Here is a 22,552-nt window from a genome sequence, read left to right on the forward strand (position 1 = left end):
GACTGGCACTTAAATATTGAAAAGATGCAATTGGAAGCTATGTTAAAAAGGGGCAAAATATACCAGAGAGACAGTCAAACTCATAGATCGAAAATAAACTGACGCCCTGTCCAAAAATAATAAGACAAACAGACAAATAATAGTGCACAAGACACACCATAGAAAACTAAAGACTAAGCAACACGAACCCCAACAAAAACTTGGGGTGTTCTCAGGTTCTTAGTGAGGGTACTGGTAAGCAGATCCTGCTCCACGTGTGGCACCCGTCATTTTGCTTATGTTATTACAAACCCAATAAATAGTCTAATTCGGTAAGTCACATAAAAGACATTCAAATCATAGGCTTTAGAACTTTTAAATTATATTAACACCCATGATATTTTACATAGTAATAGGAGAGGCAGACAAATATAACAAACACATTTGAACAATATTGAACAAGATAGAAAGGGAAAATATTACCCAATCAGTGAATTTGTTATGTAAAAGTACATTTGACCTATCGGCAAAAAATATAGACATTTCAAGTTTTTTAAGTGAAAATTTCCAAATTATTCAAGACTTTTACATTACATAAAGACAGCTGACCTTTCATCTTACATCTCTAGGGTTTACACTATTGTAATTCGGTATAAACTTGTGTCGTAATCTTGTTACTTCGTCATTATGACACATAAATAAATAATGAATTTGATTACCATTGCAATTATCAATACGTAAAGTACAAAATATTTTTTCTTTTGGAATTTATATCATAGATAAAAGAAAGGTTAATAAAAAAAAATGCATGCATAATTGTTAAAAAGACTCGATTTTAAATCTAGAAATCTGATTCAAAGAGCTTACTTTTAAATACGTATGGAATTTCAAAATATAAAATATACACGCACACGTTAACATCAGCCTTCTCATTCTCCTAACTGGACATGCAGATGTCTCGAAACAATGCCAGTAATGTAAACATATTTCATCTACAAAATAGTAAGATAAATGTAAAAAGAAGAAAAACATAAAATAACTCACCTATGATGCCACAGAAAACCAGAACTTTCCACAATGTAACAGTTGTCATCTTCTTAATGTTGTAGTTTTCACAAGGCTGTTCACAATATACAAAGTCCACATTTCTAAATTTTTACTATTGCATTCTGACTACTGTTAAAAGATCTTCATCGAATAAGACAAAATGTTACCGAAAAGGATTCCTTCAGAGATTTATTAATACTATGTTCATTGCGCAGATAATCAACATAGTGAACGGACTACTCATGTAAAAAAATCCGAGTTATTACAACGTCATAACGCACCTGACGTCCCCATTGATGCCTGGGTTAAATAGTCTAATTAGAGCATCGTGTGGTGATTTAGTAAATCTCTGCTCTTAAGTATCGATTGGTTTCTAAGAACCTTCTGTTCAAATATACCTGTAACAAAAAGACAATGATTATTATTTTTGATGATATTTCCAGTCATTCTCCTATACTCTATTTCATAGATGATAATGTTTGAGTCTCTTTAGCAAACATACTTTTGTCTAAAAGTAAACATATTGAACGTTAAGAACCAACGCATGACGGCCTCAATTACGGAATGTGTATTGGTAAATTCTGCCTTAATAGATAAACACAATAGCAGTTGGAATTAAAAACACAATCCATTTTAAAAGTTTAATGTAAAAGTTTTTAATTCATCTGAAAAATACTTGAAAAGTCATCGACATTGATTTAATCTGTTTAATATAGAAAATGATTTGTAAAATGATGTTCTTATCGAGGCATATAAATGTTATTGATGCAGGCTTGAAATAGAATGATGGTGCAAAAATCATTGTAAGCCTACTTAACTATTGAATATAGATACATTAAGTATTTAACTAGATAATAGCATGACAAACTCATAAGACGGCCCATGCCGAGATTTTAGTCAGTTATGATTTGGTTGAAAGTTTTAATATTTACTATAATATTTTTTTTAAAGTGACAATTAGTAGATTTTCATTCCCGGGATATTTATAACTTTTATCGCATCTTTACAAAAATATTTATTTTGTTTTCAGCCATAAAGAAATTAACAAAGCAGTTTGGTAATTTGTCTGCACTATGATAGTATGGTTATAAAACGCTGGGTGTAAACTATCACTTTAGATCATACATCCTACAACTCAAAAAATCAATTTTAAAAGTCAAATCAGGGTAGCGTGTTGTCCTCTAAATTGAAAAGCTGAGGGGTCAATCCACATTTTTACCATTTAAATACAGTTAATCTGCTAATTAGAGTAACATGAAGCATTTAGAAGAAGTTTAAAAATTGATTGACTTGTACATACAATAATTGTCTTAGTAATAACTTTAACGAGATACGCATGTCAACAATACAAGCATATCTCTTCAGTATTGTTCGAGGTCAAAATATTTAAAAAACCAAACTAAACGTTGAAATAGGAAAAAAAGACATAAGGTATAGAAAGTCGATTTGTCTTGCAGCAGATTGTAGACTGTACAATTTATCATTGCGAGGTAAAAACTCAAAACTCAAAATACGTATCAGTTCAGTGAAAAGCATAGTTTGCTTGAAACTATCAATAAAGACAACAGTAGTATACCACTGTTCGAAAGTCATAAATAGATTGAGAGAAATAACAATTTATCGGTGCAATTCAAAAAGTGGTGCACTCTAAAAATGCATTTCTCGTCATTAAGTACTTGACAACTTATATTGGAAAACCAAAAAAAAAAAAAGAAATGTAAAATCCGAACGATATATATGTAAAATCTTAAATGATGGCGCAATTTATATTAAAACAAACTAGCAAAACCAGAATAGGCAGACGTAAGAATTGTCAACAGATTTTGCGTCAGTTTTGTTTTTCAAATAAAAAAAGTGTCAAAGATAAAGCCGAATCATGTCTTAGTATATAAACACTTGATACTTCGCTGAAACATCGTCGTTCTATTATGAATCAATAAGGTGATGTATTCTTTTTCAAAATGGAAGAAAACATGTTTCTCTTAAAAATCATTACTCCAACGAAATTTGAAAACAAGAACAACTAACCGTAATTCGCCACAATCGTACTAACATATTAATGTATTCAAACGGAATAAATATTGAATATACTTACAATCTTACTATTCGAAACCTTGCTTCAGTTCACATCAGTTCACATCAACTGCTTTTAACATTGTAGCTATTACAATCATTAGCAATTACAAGTTTACATGACAATAACTATAACGTGAGGACGTTTTTTTCTCTCGTCCTACATCTTATAAATTACGTAACACTTAAGAATCTTTAATACTTGCTTGTTGATTTTTTTAAATAGTTATACCACGATATAATGTTTTTTTTCTTCAATTCCAATAATTGCGTCAGTAATGTACTTATATCGAAAAAGTTCATTAAAATCTGACATTTTAAGTATAAAACAAAATGTGTACCGAACACCACGGTATTCCTTCAGTGCACTTCTAAAGTCCGAATGTATGCCGTAGAACCTTTTATCTGATGTTTTGTTTCACTAAATGCATTTTTCTTATTAGCTTTGACATTTATAATTAAATAGACAAAAGATGTGATTTTGTTCAATTAAGAATCAATGCATATAATATCTAACGCAGAGTAAAATCCGATGAATTCCGATAAGACTTGCTTTTCAATTTCATGTCCAATTAATGAATTCTAATGATTTCTGATCATTTCTATTAAGTTTCACCCGAGATGAGTTCAACAGTTGTTTTATTTCGAAAATAAAATATATTTATTTCCCAATAAACGAAATAAATATTTATCTGTTTTTTCAATCCGCAATATAGTACGCCTGTTTAATATATAACAGTTTCCTGTAGCTGAAAATTAAGACTGCATAAAATAAATGGCGCCTTGTCTGTTTTCAGATTGAAAAGAAGTAAAAATAGTGTTAAATATGGTCAATCTAAACGGGTTGTTGTATGCGTTAGTGATTTAATGTAATGAATCTGAACAGCAGGTATTAAAATTGGAAAATTTGTAATTCTTGCAGTGTTTTTACACTTAATTGTGAATCTTAGTTTTAATTGATTGATAGTTCCTGATTGAACAAATTAAAAGGATAGTAAAATGTATCTATTTATTTGCGTCACAGAATGATTTTTATGCTTCGAAACATTATCCCAGTGTGAAAATCGGTTATGAATGAATATTTACATCTGTAAGAAGAGAAAACACAAAATACGACGATTATATTAATAAAAATGGGTGGCTGATGGTGGTCATATTTATTGGACGATAATCCCAAAAAATCGCAAAACGCTTCAAACGCTTAACAAAAATGCCAATATTGAGACTCAGGTATAATAAAGGAAATATACACTCAAAGAACATTTAGCAGCTGCGGCACATACCTTTATTCTATAGCCATATCGTCACATCTTTGTTTCTTAGGACTTTTTTTTAAGTAGTATTGAAGTATTTTATGCATCTACACACTCCATAATTCCGAAAACAATGATCCTATCATAATTTAAAAGGAATTTGGATAGAAGTAAACTTGTTACGATTTCCATCCTATCTGTTGATACAATTGTGATGTAAACTGTGCAATGTGAAGTGCACGACCTTAAAAATACCACACAATACCAGTCGAGAGAAATTTAAATTTCATGAGCTTCGGGGAGAAGGAACTTCCTTCAGAAGCTATTTTTCGCTTTCTAACCTAGCATGCTATATCTGTATAGGATATCAATAATAATGGTTCAATATTAAAACTATTAGATTCGGACCAAAAACCAGTGTTCTTTGGTTACCAATACGTTAGAAAACAGTCGCATTTAATTAAATGCACCAAAGATAAAAAAAAAAAAAAAAAAAGAAGAGGGACGAAAAATACCAGAGAGACAGTCAAACTTATAAATCGAAAATAAACTGATAATGGCATGGCTAAAAAGAAAAAAGACAAAAAATAGAACACAAGACACAACATAGAAAAATAAAGACTAAGCAACACGATATTAGGTGCTCCGGAAGGGTAAGCAGATCCTGCTCCACGTGTGGCAACCGTAGTGTTGTTCCGTGACGAATAAATATGGATTGAACAGGCATATGCATGTATCCGTATGCATATATGCATCGGCAGAGGAGAAATAGGTATGATGATCATTAAATAAAAGCTATAAGTAAACTTGAAAAATACACTGCTTATCAACAAATCAAATCCAGTTTACTCACTACGGTATACGCAGTATACAATGCACTGCATAAACTCATGTACACCAGTGCACCCATGCTATTTATTTTCATATTACTACAACTGCATTGTTGAAGCGAACCAAAGAATATAAGGGAATTATTTGTTCAAATAAAGGCAACAGTAGTATACCGCTGTTCAAAACTCATAAATCCATAGACAAAAATCAAAATCGGGTTAACAAACTAAAACCGATGGAAACGCATTAAATATAAAAGGAGAACAACGACACAACACTAAAATGTAACACACACAGAAACGGACCAAGCATCAGACAAAATCCCACGAGAATAACAAATATAACATCAAAACCAAATGCATAAATTTGGGATAGACAAGTACCGTGACACGTCTTATCGCAATGTGAATTTACACTCAAAAACAAGAGAAAACAAACGACGCAACGTTAAAATGTAACACACAGAGAAACGAACAATAATATAACAATGGCCATATTCCTGACTTGGTACAGGACATTTTTAAAAGGAAAAAAATGGTGGGTTGAACCTGGTTTTATGGCATGCCAAACCTCGCACTTTAATGACAATATTTATGTTAAATACAACATTGAAATGACAGCATAATATTACAGGACTACAATACAAATAAATAGGAGAACGTATTAGACATAAAACACATGATTAATAGATAACAAAAAGTATCAGGTTTAAAATTTAATACGCCAAAAACGCGCCTCGTCCGAACAAGACTCACCAGTGACGCCCAGATATAAAAGATCGAAAGTAAAAAAAAGTACAAAGTTGTACAGCACTGAAGATCAAAAGTTGAAAAAGGTTGTGTCAAATACGGCTATGTGTTTTTATGCTTGGGATAAGAACATCCTTATTATTTAGAACAATTAATGCTATTGCAAACAGTAAATTTTATCAAATGAATATAAAAGATATATAGCAACTCCATTTAAAAGGTTTCTGAAGTTACGTTCAAGATCAACGATTACTAGAATGGTATAGTTAAACCCATCTTGTATTTCAATAGCATATATACACCTGGAAAAAAGTATTGCAACACCAAATTGAAATTGAATTAAAAAAAACACTCATTATTTTTTTGTGATATAATTTGGTAAAATAGAACTAGTTAAACATTATAAGTATCACCTGAGTTTAATCAATAAATATCGACTCGATAAGTTTTTATCTGCAAATGCAGCTACTGTACCCGTCAACAGCAAAAAAGATGTTTTGATCCTCATTGTTTTCAGCACTTTAAATAACCAAGTTTTTAAAATTATGTGATTGACACCTTATAATGGGTCCTTGACAACTCTTAACTGCAGCAAGATGGCAGATTATTAGCATAAGAGAAGCAGGGCTGTCGCTGTAACAACTGCACGCATTGTTGGTCATCACCATGCCACTGAAGTCGTTTTGAGAATAAAAATCAGGCAATAAACGCTGTAAAAGACCTTCTGAGATAATGAAGACCCCCTATTCCATTTGCTAGAGAAAATCAAGCATAATGAAGGTTGGTCAGAAGGAAACCCATTGCATACAAGACAATCCTAAAATGAGAGTGGTGGCCATACAAGAGCCTTTTAACAAGAACTGTTCGAGATCAACTCATCGCTACTGGTTACAGTGCGATAGTACCATTTCGGAGACCTTTGCTAACGAGCAGACTTACAGTTTTCCGTATCCAATGTAGTGCAGAGCTCGCCAAAGTTGGAAATTAGCATCGTGGAGGAAGATCCAATGTTCAAATGGAATTTGGTTCATCTTCCTTGGCCCCATCGTAGCCCGGCTTTGAACCATATTGAGCTTATATGGGACACTATTGGGCGGAAAGTGAGCGAAAGGACACCCCAGTTCAAACACAACATGAAATAAACAATTCCCTTCATCAGAAATGGTTGCTGCTACCTTAGCAACAAATTAGTCGATTTATGGCAGGAATCAGAAGACGTTAAGATACGGTTATCCGTTTGAATGGAGGCTGCGCACAAAGTACTAATTCTTTGGCGTAAAACGATCAACCATGATGTGAACAGTCATCTGAAGATTAATTTTGAAATGTCTGACATTGTAAAGTTCGACTACAGTGAAACTTGTCAAATGCGTTTTTTTGTACAAAAAACACTTCATTTTGTTATTGAAATTGTGGTTATATAAATCATTTTTTTTTTAAACATTTTTTGTTCGTTTCAATGCCAATGTTATCGTGAACTATGTTTCAATAATATTATACACATATTTTATTATATTCATAAAATTTGAAAATTTTTTCAAATTTTAAAAAATCAAGGTGTTGCAATACTTTTTTCCATGTGTATACATTGAAAATTTAGATTGCAGATTTAACTACTTAGGAAAACGCGGCTTAATCCAGACTGTGTAGCAAAAGTGATTGGAAAAATATCATTTTTTTCCTCGCAAGCAATATAGTTCAACTAGTATATAACGAGCTTTTGCATAATTTATATATTGCCGTCTAGGCAATTATACTCGGAAACTAAAGGTAATCCAGTCAAAATGGTGATAACTTTGACAGTATGTCATGTCAATTACATATAGGACTATAATATAAAATAATACCTGTCATAACAAAATTAAAATAGTTCTTATGCGAATGTATGTCATACAGTTATTGATATCACAATGATAAAATAAATGTTAGTATTGTTATACTAAATTTCACTCTTTATCGTTTTCAAGAAAATACAAGAGATTTCCATTTTTACAAAATTACTGATATTTTTTTTACTATAAAAATACCACGGAACAAAAATATCGTAGTACTGTTCAGCTATCGCCTTACTACACTATTTTTGCCTTTGGTTAAAAATCCTACCATAGTATTATATACACTCCTTATGTCACGAGGTAATGCGTCGTTGGGGAATTTAGGATCTTTTAAACATGTTTATGCCAATACTCAAGTACCTGTTGTTATTTTATTTCATATCTTAACGTTTTGGGTATTTTGTATGCATTTGGTGTGGATGCCAATCCTTTGATAGCTCCAAATAACCTTATCCAAAACAGGGTTGTTGTATGCGTAAGTGGTTTACTGTAATGAATCTAAACAGCAGGTATTAAAATTGGAAAATTTGTAATGCTTGTGATGTTTTTACGCTTAACTGTGAATTTGGTTTTTATTAATTGATTGTTCCGGATTGAACAAATTAACTGGCAGTTAACTGTATCTATTTATTTGCGTCACTGAATGAATTTTGATGCTTTTAAAAATTAACCCTGTGTCAAAATAGGCTTTTTCAGAGCATAATGTTAAAAAATATTATAAATTAAGGAATGTATCTCCCTCATGCAAAGCTCTGATTTCTTTCACGGATTTGGCTATACTTTTTTGGAACTTTTGGATTATAGCTCTACATCTTTTATATAAGCTTTGGATTTTACATATTTTGGCCACGAGCATCACTGAAGAGACATTATTTGTCGAAATGCGCATCTGGTGCAGAAAAATTGGTACCGTTAATGTTATTACTACCACTGGGTCGATGCCTCTGCTGGTGGACTGTTAGTCCCCGAGGGTATCACCATCCCAGTAGCCAGTACTCCGGTACTGGCATGAATATACGGATTTTTTTGTGTTATTAAATTTGCTGTTACAAAATGTTAAAAAATATTATAAATTAAGGAATGTATCTCCCTCATGCAAAGCTCTGATTTCTTTCACGGATTTGGCTATACTTTTTTGGAACTTTTGGATTATAGCTCTACATCTTTTATATAAGCTTTGGATTTTACATATTTTGGCCACGAGCATCACTGAAGAGACATTATTTGTCGAAATGCGCATCTGGTGCAGAAAAATTGGTACCGTTAATGTTATTACTACCACTGGGTCGATGCCTCTGCTGGTGGACTGTTAGTCTCCGAGGGTATCACCATCCCAGTAGCCAGTACTCCGGTACTGGCATGAATATACGGATTTTTTTGTGTTATTAAATTTGCTGTTACAAAATGTTAAAAAATATTATAAATTAAGGAATGTATCTCCCTCATGCAAAGCTCTGATTTCTTTCACGGATTTGGCTATACTTTTTTGGAACTTTTGGATTATAGCTCTACATCTTTTATATAAGCTTTGGATTTTACATATTTTGGCCACGAGCATCACTGAAGAGACATTATTTGTCGAAATGCGCATCTGGTGCAGAAAAATTGGTACCGTTAATGTTATTACTACCACTGGGTCGATGCCTCTGCTGATGGACTGTTAGTCCCCGAGGGTATCACCATCCCAGTAGCCAGTACTCCGGTACTGGCATGAATATACGGATTTTTTTGTGTTATTAAATTTGCTGTTACAAAATGTTAAAAAATATTATAAATTAAGGAATGTATCTCCCTCATGCAAAGCTCTGATTTCTTTCACGGATTTGGCTATACTTTTTTGGAACTTTTGGATTATAGCTCTACATCTTTTATATAAGCTTTGGATTTTACATATTTTGGCCACGAGCATCACTGAAGAGACATTATTTGTCGAAATGCGCATCTGGTGCAGAAAAATTGGTACCGTTAATGTTATTACTACCACTGGGTCGATGCCTCTGCTGGTGGACTGTTAGTCCCCGAGGGTATCACCATCCCAGTAGCCAGTACTCCGGTACTGGCATGAATATACGGATTTTTTTGTGTTATTAAATTTGCTGTTACAAAATGTTAAAAAATATTATAAATTAAGGAATGTATCTCCCTCATGCAAAGCTCTGATTTCTTTCACGGATTTGGCTATACTTTTTTGGAACTTTTGGATTATAGCTCTACATCTTTTATATAAGCTTTGGATTTTACATATTTTGGCCACGAGCATCACTGAAGAGACATTATTTGTCGAAATGCGCATCTGGTGCAGAAAAATTGGTACCGTTAATGTTATTACTACCACTGGGTCGATGCCTCTGCTGGTGGACTGTTAGTCCCCGAGGGTATCACCATCCCAGTAGCCAGTACTCCGGTACTGGCATGAATATACGGATTTTTTTGTGTTATTAAATTTGCTGTTACAAAATGTTAAAAAATATTATAAATTAAGGAATGTATCTCCCTCATGCAAAGCTCTGATTTCTTTCACGGATTTGGCTATACTTTTTTGGAACTTTTGGATTATAGCTCTACATCTTTTATATAAGCTTTGGATTTTACATATTTTGGCCACGAGCATCACTGAAGAGACATTATTTGTCGAAATGCGCATCTGGTGCAGAAAAATTGGTACCGTTAATGTTATTACTTCTGTAGATGAAAACAAACAAGATACGCCGAATTTGTTGATTATAAACAAAGTTAACTAATGGTGGCCATATCGAATATCCAATAGTCCCCAAAATTGCGAAACACTATATCTGCCTAACAAAATATGACCATATTTTTGTAAATTATCAAATAAAGGCAACAGTAGTATACCGCTGTTCAAAACTCGTAAATCTATGGACAAAAAAACAAAATCGGGGTAACAAACCAAAACTGAGGAAAACGCATTAAACATTGAGTCTCAGGTCCAAAAATATAAAATAAACACTCAATGAAGACTTAGCAGCTGTATTTAATAATTATTTAGGAAAAAGCTAGTGCTGCTGCAAATACGTGTTAAAACCTTCTATAAATGACAAAACGTGCTACCTTTATTCTATAGCCATATCGTCAAATCTTTGTTTCCTGGGACATGTTTTAGTAGTAATCAAGTATTATATGCATCTAAACAGTCCATAATTCCAAAAAACAATGATCACATCATTATTTATAAGAAATTTAAGTTAAAAACAACAAGAAGATTTATTTTGCGATTTAGTGCATTAATGTCGATGAAAAATGGCTTTTTCCCCTACCTGTTCTACAGTTGTTATGTAAAATGTGCAATGTGAATTGCACTTCCTTAAAGATACCACACAATACCAGTCGAGAGGAATGTAAATTTTATGAGCTTCGGGGCGAAGGAAATTTCTTCTGAAGCTATTTTTCGCAAATTCCTCACCTTAGCATGCTTTATCTGTATCGAATATCAATAATAAAAGTTAAATTAAACGTTCAATTTAAAACTATTTGATTCGGACCAAAAACCAGTGTACAAGCAGTATACAATGCACTGCATAAACTCGTGCACACTAATGCACCCATGCTAATTGTTTTATATGACTACAGCTGGATTGTTGCAGCGGACCAAAGAATGTATGGGAATTATTTGTTTAAAGCAACTCCATTTAAAAGGTTTCTGAAGCTACTTTCAATATCAACGATTCCTAGAATGGTATATCTAAACCCATCTCGTATTTCAATAGCACGTATATTGAAAATTTAGATTGCAGATTTAACTCCTTACTAGGAAAACGCGGCTTGATCCAGACGGTGTAGGAAAAATGATTGGAAAGATATCATTTTGTTCCTCACAAGCAATAAAGATCAACCAGTGTGTAACGAGTTTTTTGCATAATTTATATATGCCCGTCTAGGAAATTATAGTCGAATGAAGCCTATGATAATTTTTTTCTGTAATCAAATGCACCAGCTTCCATAAAGTAATCCAGTCAAAATGGTGATAATTTTGACAGTATGTCATGTCAATTACATATATGACTATTGGAAATGATGCTTTCATAACAAAATAAAAAAGAGTTCAAATGCGAATTTATGTCATACAGTAACTGTTATTAGCATCACAATGATAAAATAAATGTTAGTATTGTTATAGTAAATTTCACTCTTTATCGTTTCAAGAAATATGATAATGGTTTGAATTTTTGACGACTTTGACTGGCTATACAGCCACCGTACGGTCGGCTGTTATCAAGAAATATCCGCTTAAACAAACTCAATAATTCTTTGCCTTAGGTATCACGAAACAAAAATAGTGAAGAACTGTTTTGCTATCCCCTCACTACGTTACGCCATTTGTGTCTTTCAGTTTAAAATTTTACTCTAATATGATACTCCCTATGTCCCAGGGTAATGCGATTTTGGGGAAATAAAATTGAGAATGGAAATGGGGAATGTGTCAAAGAGACAACAACCCGACCATAGAGCAGACAACAACAGAAGGTCACCAACAGGTCTTCAATGCAGCGAGAAATTCCCGCACCCAGAGGCGTCCTTCAAAGTCGGGATCTAATCAAAGCAGTACGTTAACCACGCTACATACTCAGGTGCCTGTCCAAAGTCAAAAACTTCCCCAAACATTATCTTATTCCATAGCTAAATAACGTTTTGTTTTTTAAGCATTTGGTGTTGATGCCGAATATTTGATAGTTCCCAATAAACTCATCCAAACATTTTTTCAGAAGCATATTACAATGATCATATATTTACTAGAAGGGTTAGTATGTGATGATTCGCCTCCCCCCAAACAATAGCTATTGGGTACATCAAACACAAGCAAATTATTTGAGATATTTGATTAGTAGAAATGTCAATAATTTACATAAAATGTAAATGTATATTTAGTAAATGATCTTCTGATAAAAAAAATTGGAAAAGTTTATTTTTGATCTAGTTATTCATAGTTATTTATACATGTAAATTGTTCAAATTAAAAGCTCTGTATTTTCAATTGAAAATTGCAATACTTTGGACTGAAATGCTATATAAGATTCAACGGAATAATGATTATCCATTAAACAATAAAGTTAAAGTTAAGTATTATGGCATAAAATCAATATGAAAAATTGAATTAATATTTTGTTACATAGTGGACATCATACATTTTTTCAATACTGACCAAATAATGAAGATTCCATTTATATTTGTAACAAAACATTGATATTATAGTCTGTCAGTGACTTACTTTGGCTAGAATGCGGCAGGTTATTCACAGCATTTCCGCACATTACATAATGGCAATTTCACTTAAACAAAACACGTGAGAAGGCCAAACGAAATTTGAAAAAAAGAATGCTATACACATGAAAATAAATAGAAAGTTTTTTTAAGTAGTATTAGAATTAGTTTTTAAACAATTTGCTTAATTTGTATTTAAAAATTGTCACTCTGTGTCGACCATATTGGTTATCCTATCGGGATCAACGTGGTGCTGCTAAATTTGCTGCTATGGAGTTACACATAATCAGTCCGTTCAGAGTTGACTCAACAGAATGACTACGAAAGAATGAAAGGACCAACACAACCAACTAGAGACACCAGGCGTGCCAGTAGATAAAACTAGAAAAGCACATCTTGAATCATTTTGTCAATATTTTTTCTCAACAAATTGTGTCATGTTTATGGGGGAATGTATTAGCTTTGTTTTTAAACGAAGTAATTAGTTTTTACAATTTTCTTTATCATTATTTGAAATTTTTCACTATTTTGTCAACATAATTAAATAACATATGCCATTATATGTGTATCTAGGGATGAAATAATTAAATTTAAGGAATTCAATTTTCTCGAATTTCTCCAATTTGTAAAAATAGAAATTACAACTAATCTTTTAAAATATAACAGGTAGTATTTCTCAATTACATCAATATAGATAAGTTTTTAAGCTGTCGTGTGTACTTTTGTTAACCAAGTAATTCAATAAGGAACGTAATGCGTTAACGAAAGAAAGTTATCATACTAACGTGTCTTCTTTATTGCTTTTTGCGAATGTTTTCAAAGAATACTAAATTAAATTCTTAAAAAGGGTCTGCTTGCTGGAAATATTTGGAAAGGAGCTAAAATTAACAGATATAATTTGGAATTAGTTATCAAAGGTACCAGGATTAACTTGTCAAATTGTGAGGGATTTGCATGAAGAATTTATAATAATCTCAAAATCTAACTCCATAAATAAAATGTCTCACTTTTATTGACTGATATTCTGAATAGCAGAAGCCCAGCGAGTTTCAAATTGGCAAAGTGAAAAGATGCTGTAAATGACCCTTTCATGATAATCACCTTTTAATACTGATATTGGCCCTTGTATTTCATGTTTTAGACTCCTACACACATTTTTAGACAAATGGCTTCTGACGAAGCGTTGTATTCCAAAATGTGAAACAAGGACCTGCAAAACCTGTAGCTAGTCTCATTGTAGATGTTCAATTCACCAGTATTTAGACTCAAAGATATTCACAAGGCGTCATGGCTATTCATATGGCAAAGCAGCTTAATTAGTTTATTGATAAGGTTTCCCCTTTGCAAGTTCCCGAATTCATTTATTATCCGTCTGGTCACCGGTATTATACAACTAACTGTCAAGGATTATGCAGGACAATGATTTCTAACGTTTCTTTTCGAAACACATCTATTTTATGTAGAAAAGGAACGAGTAAAACGTAGACAGAAGATACCAAGGGAACAATCAAAAATCGTAAGTCGAAGAAAATTGACAAAACATGACAGAAATAAATGAAGAATGTGTCCTCGCCCAAGCATTGCATTTTTTTTTTTTTTGTGTTATAAAGGGTAAACAACTAGTCTAAGAATGGTTAATGAAAAACTGCTATACTCTTAACCACTGTCTGCGTATTATATACACCCGGAAAAAAGTATTGCAACATTCCATTGAAAACAATGATGTAAAATGACATGATTGTAGTATGTGTATAATTTGGGTTTTACCAATAACTTTTAATTCTTTTATGGTTTAAAATTGAATTTGTGTTATCAACTTACTTTTCATGCAAAATTAGGACTAGAGAGACGCATCACTAGAGCTGTACTGAAAAAGTTATTTAAACTTTGTCTTGTCTTCTATACCGACATTTTATGATTTTTTGTGAAAAGCGCGAAAAACTATTTCCGCGCAGCTGTTATGTCCTATCAATGTATCAATGTAGCATTAATATTGGATAAAAAGAAAGTCAGTGATAGATCAAAACAGCTTCACGAAAATAGTTTCTCAAAAAATTCAAATGAGGCAAAACAAGATATAAAAGGACATAACTCTAGAATAATATGTCACTAACTGTAAAATGAAACTCTGTCTGTGAGTTTTGGGAAAACTTAAGTAAAATATGGGAAATGAAGATGGGACGGACGGAAAGACAGCATAACAGATGTTAGGTAGGATGACAGAAGGACGGATGGACAAGGGTTACACATAATGTAAGGTTTGTCTATGGCGGGGGCCATACATAAACAAAAGACGAACAACAGTTTAGAAACAGTACGCTGAAAACAAAGGACGAACACCACTTAAAACAGGGGAGCTCTCAGCAGTTTAGGAAGGGTAAACAATCCATTAGGGGTTGTTGTTGTGTTGCTCATGGCATGAACAAAGACGTTGATAAGACTTATTTAGTAATGTTATAATCATAGAAAAGAGGATGGGATTGTATCAGCGATGATTGGAACGTAACCGTTGTCATCTGTAACACAGATATTCCAAAACTCTCAATCAAATTTTGATGGTGTTTGTAAACCATTTGAACAGATTACATCATATAACCCAATATGAATCCTTGGTTTGCTACTAGTACTTTCTGGTTAGAAGCATCCCTACATACCAGAGAAATATGATATGAAGCGCAAGATTTGGCATACTGTAAACATTGGAAAATGGAAAATATATACTTTTATCGCACCGCTGGTAAATTATCACGTTGTGATTGGTTTACCGCCATCACGTGGTGACCCCCTATGAGACCGTAGGGGGGGTATTAAGTTTCATAGGGTGTTCATGACGCGTTAATCCTGACGCCATCTACTAATGTTGCTGTGTTTCATTGTTTATTTTTCAACAAAAAGCAGCAGAAAAAGTCCATCGTGCGATAAATTCGTTATACGGTTAACTACTGATCCCTACGGAGCCATAGAGGGTGAATAAAATCAATAGGGGATTCGGCCTCCAGCATTACCCCCTATGAATGTTACTAACCCTCTATGGATCCGTAGGGGGTCAGTAGCAAACGATATAACTTATAATATTCTGCGCTGGCGGAATTTTGCTACAAAAAATAAGAAGTTTTCAACTGGATAAATGACATCATTGCACCCACCCAAATAGTAAAAATGGAGAATTGCTCTTTCAAATGGAATTGTAGCTGTAAGGTCGTTCATGCAATCAGAATAAAAAGCAACCATAAGTGTTTGTAAACAGACGTGCTGAACATACAATCAAGCCAACATGTTTCTATCTATGACAAACATGTTCATGTGTGTGCAGACAGAATCCATAACAACATAGTTTTCTTTTGTGTGTTATTGTTATTCAGTATTTGAACTGCTTGATAATGGAATAAAATACTAATACAGTAATTCAATAGAAAAATTAAACATATACTTGAATGGCGCGAACTAGAGAGGAACTCTCGCAATACTGGACTGTAGATTCCTATTGAACATGAACAAACTAGGTATTTCCGTTACTCAACAAGATACCAATATTACAGATTGAATCCGGCAAATGCTCAACAAACGCTTTTGAATAACTAACATCTGCTTTATCATCAATCCAGGCTTCTGAATTACGTGGAACAACTGACTCTAGCAGTTTGTTAAAACCAGACTGCTCACTCAAGGGTTGTATCGATCAAATGTGACTATTAAATGTTTCAGATACCTATTTGGTTGCATACAATACCTCAGATCTGTATCTATTCACTGTAATGTTTGCAATTAAACACATCACAGATGGAGATATATATCTGTCATATCAGCTGGAAAATTATGTACAGTAAGGGTTGGTTTAATTTCCATTCTTATGTAGCATTATTTTTGAAGCATCATTGAGTATATACATATATAAATATCTTAACATAAACAATATCTCAGGTCTTTGATTTCTTCTTTGGTAGAAGTTTGATGCTCTAACTTGATAATTCTTAATTTGGCTATCCGTTATCGTTTATTCTTTGATGGTTTAAAACGCTTTTTCGTTTTGTCAAGTCTCAGGCTTTTCTACCTCAGGCATAGATTACCTTAGCTGTATTTGGCAGAACTTTAAGTAATTTTGGTCCTCAATGCTCTTCAACTTTGTACTTTATTTGGCCTTTTTAACTTTTTTGAATTCGAGCGTCACTGATGAGTCTTTTGTAGACGAAACGCGCGTCTGGCGCATATACAAAATTTAGTCCTGGTATCTATGATGAGTTTATTTATAACTATGATCTGTATTCAGATTTTACTGTGATAATTGCCTTCAAATTATTCACCATACTTATAATAGTGAGAAGAAATCTTTTTAAAACGCATAAGAGAACGTTAATGGATAGTAATAGCGTATTTAAATTTGGTCATGAAGCCACTGTATGGAGTATATCTAATACATGCAATAATTAACTAAACAAAGTCGGCGAGAAGATTCCAGTTCATTCAAAAGAATTCCAACGTCTTGCTAAAAACATGTTCGCTGGTTGCTGGCTTATTAATGTAGAGAACACACCTTTAATTCTTATCCAAATGAAAGAATAACCGAACATATTTGTTGTCTATTATTAACTTAACAAATATAACAAGTGGGGAACGCTAAGCATGGGTGTTTATAAGAAGCAACTGTTTTTCGTTGTTTAAAGGTGATAGTTTCCAACTAGTGGACAGAGCACATTTAAAAGTGATACCGTACTAGTAATCAACCTGCAAAAAGTGGGCGCTGTGAACGAAGGTTTGCGTTATTTTTTTAGGCATTATTTTGATTCCCAGTATACAGTAAATGGTTAACACAAAATATCTATCATTTCATTAATTTGATTTGCATAACATCATTTTGTTTAAAACTTGAAAGGATTTTGTTTCAATTTTTTTTGCAGAGACATATCTAAACTTTAAATAGCTTCATATTTCTCATATCAATCTTAGACCGTAACATTGTAAATTGCTGGTTGGCACTTATTTATCACATTAATTGTCTATTTAATTACAGAGTTCAAAGTTCGGTGATTCTTTAGTAAGATTTATGTCTTGCTTATTGTAAACTTTTGAAATGAACTATGCGATTTTACCTTTTGATGTTGAATAAATTAGAATAAAGCTTACCTTTCAGTCGATTCACGTCGTAATTAAAAACAAAAAATCACAGTGGGTATAATTGCCTTTAAACTTTTCTCATTGATATATGATAATCAATATTGACAGATATGGAAACATTTGAGCAAAGTGAATTACCTTCACAAAACCTGTTCTATTCGTCACAAATATAATATTGGTATCAAATTAGTTTTCCTTTATCAGATGTAGCAAAATTGGCGCGTCTTTCATTGATACCATTGGTTGCAGACGTTTTCATGATTTCCGGCCATTCAGCTCAAATCAAAACCTAGCTTATGTGTATGTAACCAAATTAGATCTTTTCTTTAAGAAACCAAAACTGAATAGATCGATATGAATTAGATATTTTATGTTCTCCCCAGATACCGCAAATTCTCTCTCAGAACCATTCTATAAAGTAAGCAATATTTTTTGGAATGAATGCCACTGACGTGCATTGTTTTCCTCTAAATTAAGCATCAATTATTCAAGTCAATTGTACGGAAAGAAGATGTTTTAGTAATAAATGAGCATAAAATTCAGATATCATCAATTGTTCAAGAAGTAATTAAAGCGGTCGAGATAGATTAAACACGTTTATTCGATATCACTCTCAATTATATGAGTGTTGTAACTCTTGTAGTATTTTAATATGTTTTTTGCAATGAAAAATAAGTTTTCTGAAAAAGAAAAAGCAAAGCTTAATTAAATATGTTCAAACATGGAAGTATTATTTAAATATTACTTACATGTTTCAAGCAACTTCGTTAATGAACCATTTCCTTGGAAATATTGAATGTATTCTGTACTTATAAAAATTCTACAAAATAAAATAATGTCAACATTACTTTTTTCTTTAAATAAACGATTAAAAACTTTGCTAAAACGGTCAATTCAAGGGTCACAATGTCAATTGGGATATTAATTCATTTGTCTACGCTACCGGTCCGACTCCTTTAATAATGTTGACGCTTTTTCATATCTTTATATAACATTTTACCCAAAAATGTTTACCAAAAAAATGTTTAACTAATGCTGGGTTTAGCAGAAATGTACTGAAGTGATCAGAGTTTATTCAACAAATAAATAAATCACCTAAATACAATACATTGATTCAAGGATTAACACACACGTGACCTCTATTCATATCTAAAAAAAAATACTGTTTGCAAAAGTATGAATTATTCAAAATAATAAGGATGTTCTTATATCCCAGGCAGAAACCCCTAGCCATATTAGGCACGGCTATTTGGAACTTTGGTCCTCAATGCTCTTCAACTTTATGCTTTTTTTGGCTTTCGAACTTTTTTCATCAGAGCGTCACTGGTTGGTCTTGTGTGGACGAAACGCGCGTCTGGCGTAATAAATTTTAAACCTGGCACCTTTTGTTAGCTATTATTCGTGTGTTTCTCTGTCCTACATGTTCCCCCATTTATTTGTATTGTAGTCCTATGATGTAATGTTGTAGTTTTATGTTATATTTAACATTGTCATAAAAGCAGGAGGTTTGGCATGCCACAAAACCAGGTTCAACCCACCATTTTTTTTTTATTATTTTTTTTTTTTTTTCATTTATTAAAATGCCCTGTACCAAGTCAGGAAAATGGCCACTGTTATATTATAGTTCTTTTCTGTGTGTGTTACATTTTAATGTTGTGTTTCTGTTGTGTCGTTCTCCTCTTATATTTGATGTGTTTCCGTCAGTTTTAGTTTGTAACCCGGATTTGTTTTAATCTCAATTGATTTATGAATTTTGAACAGCTGTATACTACTGTTTATTTACATCTATGATGCATAGTAATAGTTTTGCTTATATAACAGAGGTATTAACTATTAACTGAGTGGGTTTTATAGAATTTACTCTCTTAAGTTGACAGCACAGTGTTTCTAATTACAATAAGTTCTAGGAATTAGGCCAATCTTCATGTTAAAAGAATGTTAACAATATGACACTTTCGTTTCCTTTATATTTAATACCCCCGACGTTGCTGCTTTCCTCTTTTTATATGTTACATGCGAGAACTTAAACATAATTTGGTTAATTGTTTATTCGTTGTCGCAGGTGGCAGGTGGTATTAGAAATCTTCCGGGATTTCATTTACTCTTTGACATGTTTTTGACTTATTAATTTTACTTGCAGTTTATCCTTGTAATTGTGAGCATTTTCCTGAAATCAAATAATCTGTCGATCATTTCGGAAATAAGTTATAGAAAGGTTTATATACAGATGTTCGGCAACTTCTTTGGGAAATAGTCGCGTTTGTAGCGGTTTGAGTATCGCTACAATTGAGTATATGCGAAAGCGGAAAGGTATTCTTGATATCTAGGTATTTGATAAAATTTGCCAACTGCTTACACGAAGTTGGGCAATTTGCCATGAGCACAAGAAGGAAATGTTTGTATATAAAATAATTGTTTATGTTTTCAACTACCATTAGAAATATACCACTTATTCCGGAAATGCATATATATATATATCAATAATGGTCACAGTGTTTAAATAGACCAATTAAATTTAATAGTGTCAGAAAGCATAATAAGTTTTACTCATAATAGTTTAATAAAAAAAAATGCCTCTAATGTGCTTATTTCAAGGTTGTATACTGTTTTACTAAGTAAAGACCTTTGCATTGTAAGTATTACTTTAAGAAAATTTGAAGATCCTTAGCTAAGCTTGATTCAAAGATTTTACTCTCTTTTTCAAATAATAATGAATATATAACAGTAACGTTATTACATCAGATACTTTTTATTTTTTTTATACTTTAGATTTAATAATGGTATAAGTTTTGTGAATTTATTGTAAAAAGAACGATTTATAGGAGCTCGTAAATTGGTTACATCTAAACGGTAAAAGTAAAACCTGAACAGGGACTATGTTTCTATTTGTCACCACCTACTCAAAGTTGTCGACCGTGATCTACTTTCGTATCACATTTACAACAGCTACTCGAATGAACGCTATAATCAAATTTCACCAGTAAAATAATGGCACGTGTTCTAAATTTCAAAACTCATTTATTTGAGTAAGACGTCTGAAACAACAAATCCTAATAATTTTGTAATATATATACTTTCCACATGAACTGAAACGAACCATTAACATGACTCATCGTAAGTAAAACATTCCCTTAGCAGACGACATCGCTTTTTAGATGCAGATTAAACCAGGGAGTTTACTACCATAGGCTCTTTAGTGATTGCAGAAAACCCCTCAAATGTGATTAAGACGTCATAATGCCCAGATTGATTTCATTGTAGATAAAAATCATAAAATAATAGCCACTATTTGTCTACGTTCAAGATGTACATCTAAAGTAATATGTCCGATTTAATAAGCAAAGTCATCATCTTTCCCAGAATCTTTATTTCGCATTGTAGAATGTTATTGATAACATGATAAATGGACAGCAATGATTCCAATTTTATTTGTATGAATTTAATAAGGCAATGCTATGATAGAAAACAATGCGTCAATTTTTGTTCTGTTTGTATTTCCGATTGAAAACAGCGCCATAATCTGATTTCTGTCCTTAGAACACAAAGGAGTCTTTTGATTTCCACTTAATAAAATCGTTTCTTTTGTATCGTTTGAGCAAATTCAATATGTTTTCATAGAAATGTTTTGATTATTTGTAGAGTCAAATTTAGGATTAATATGGGAAATTGAACTTCATTAATCTACAAGGTTACTGCACCATTAAAGATTATGCAGTCTTGCAGATATATTGTTCTTGTGTTATCTACATTGAATTTTAATAGATTTTGCTGATGCTATTTTTGCATACATCATTTGCATATTGCGTAACTTTAAAACAAATATAATAAATTTTGCACTTTTACTTATCTCTTGTTGTATTTGTTCTATATTTTGAGAATCAGTCTATTTTTTGAATAGCTTTTCAATTTTACTGTTTATCCATTTTTGTACATATCTTTTCAACCAATGGAAAATATGCTTTAATGATGAAATTCGTACATTATCAAAAATGTCTGTCCTGAAATCCTGAAAATGTTTGAACACCAGTATACTACTTTTGCTTTGTGTTAAAAGGAATTCATCAACATGGTTTTAAAATTTCATTTACGAATGATTCTGACAGGGGTAAGAATTGTAATGATAGGGTTGCAGATTTAATATTGCTGTGTTAACATTTATATGAAAGTTCGTATACATTGTGATTGTATTCATTGTAAGGAAATTTTATTCGTGAGGTGAATCCGGCAAAACCCAATTTAATTTGGTGGAGAACGTCTGTATGTTTCATGTTTTTTTTATAATGTTTTTTTTTTTGGGCTGTCAAATTTACAGTCAATGCATTCGATATTTAGCTCTTGTCACACAATGTACATTCATTTATGGAAAATTATTAGCTCAATTCAGCAATATCTTCATATTGCCGAATTAATATTTCGTTGTGCCCTATTTGTGTATATTTGAGGTGTAATACCACCA

General features: G+C 32.4%; 1 protein-coding gene across 1 annotated transcript in view; it reads right to left on the minus strand.

The window, feature by feature from the left end:
* The window catches only part of LOC139486779 (uncharacterized), a 40,678-nt gene extending 36,972 nt beyond the window's left edge, over nucleotides 1–3,706 (minus strand). Inside the window, exons 1-2 of the mRNA XM_071271741.1 lie at nucleotides 3,122–3,706; nucleotides 1,024–1,424 (exon numbers count right to left, since the gene is read on the minus strand). Coding sequence (XP_071127842.1) covers nucleotides 1,024–1,072 — 49 coding nt within the window. The 5' untranslated portion in view covers nucleotides 1,073–1,424; nucleotides 3,122–3,706. The remainder of the gene's footprint in view (nucleotides 1–1,023; nucleotides 1,425–3,121) is intronic.
* Between the last annotated feature and the right edge of the window lie 18,846 nt (nucleotides 3,707–22,552).

The sequence above is a fragment of the Mytilus edulis genome, chromosome 8, assembly GCF_963676685.1.
Source record: "Mytilus edulis chromosome 8, xbMytEdul2.2, whole genome shotgun sequence".
Taxonomy (NCBI): domain Eukaryota; kingdom Metazoa; phylum Mollusca; class Bivalvia; order Mytilida; family Mytilidae; genus Mytilus; species Mytilus edulis.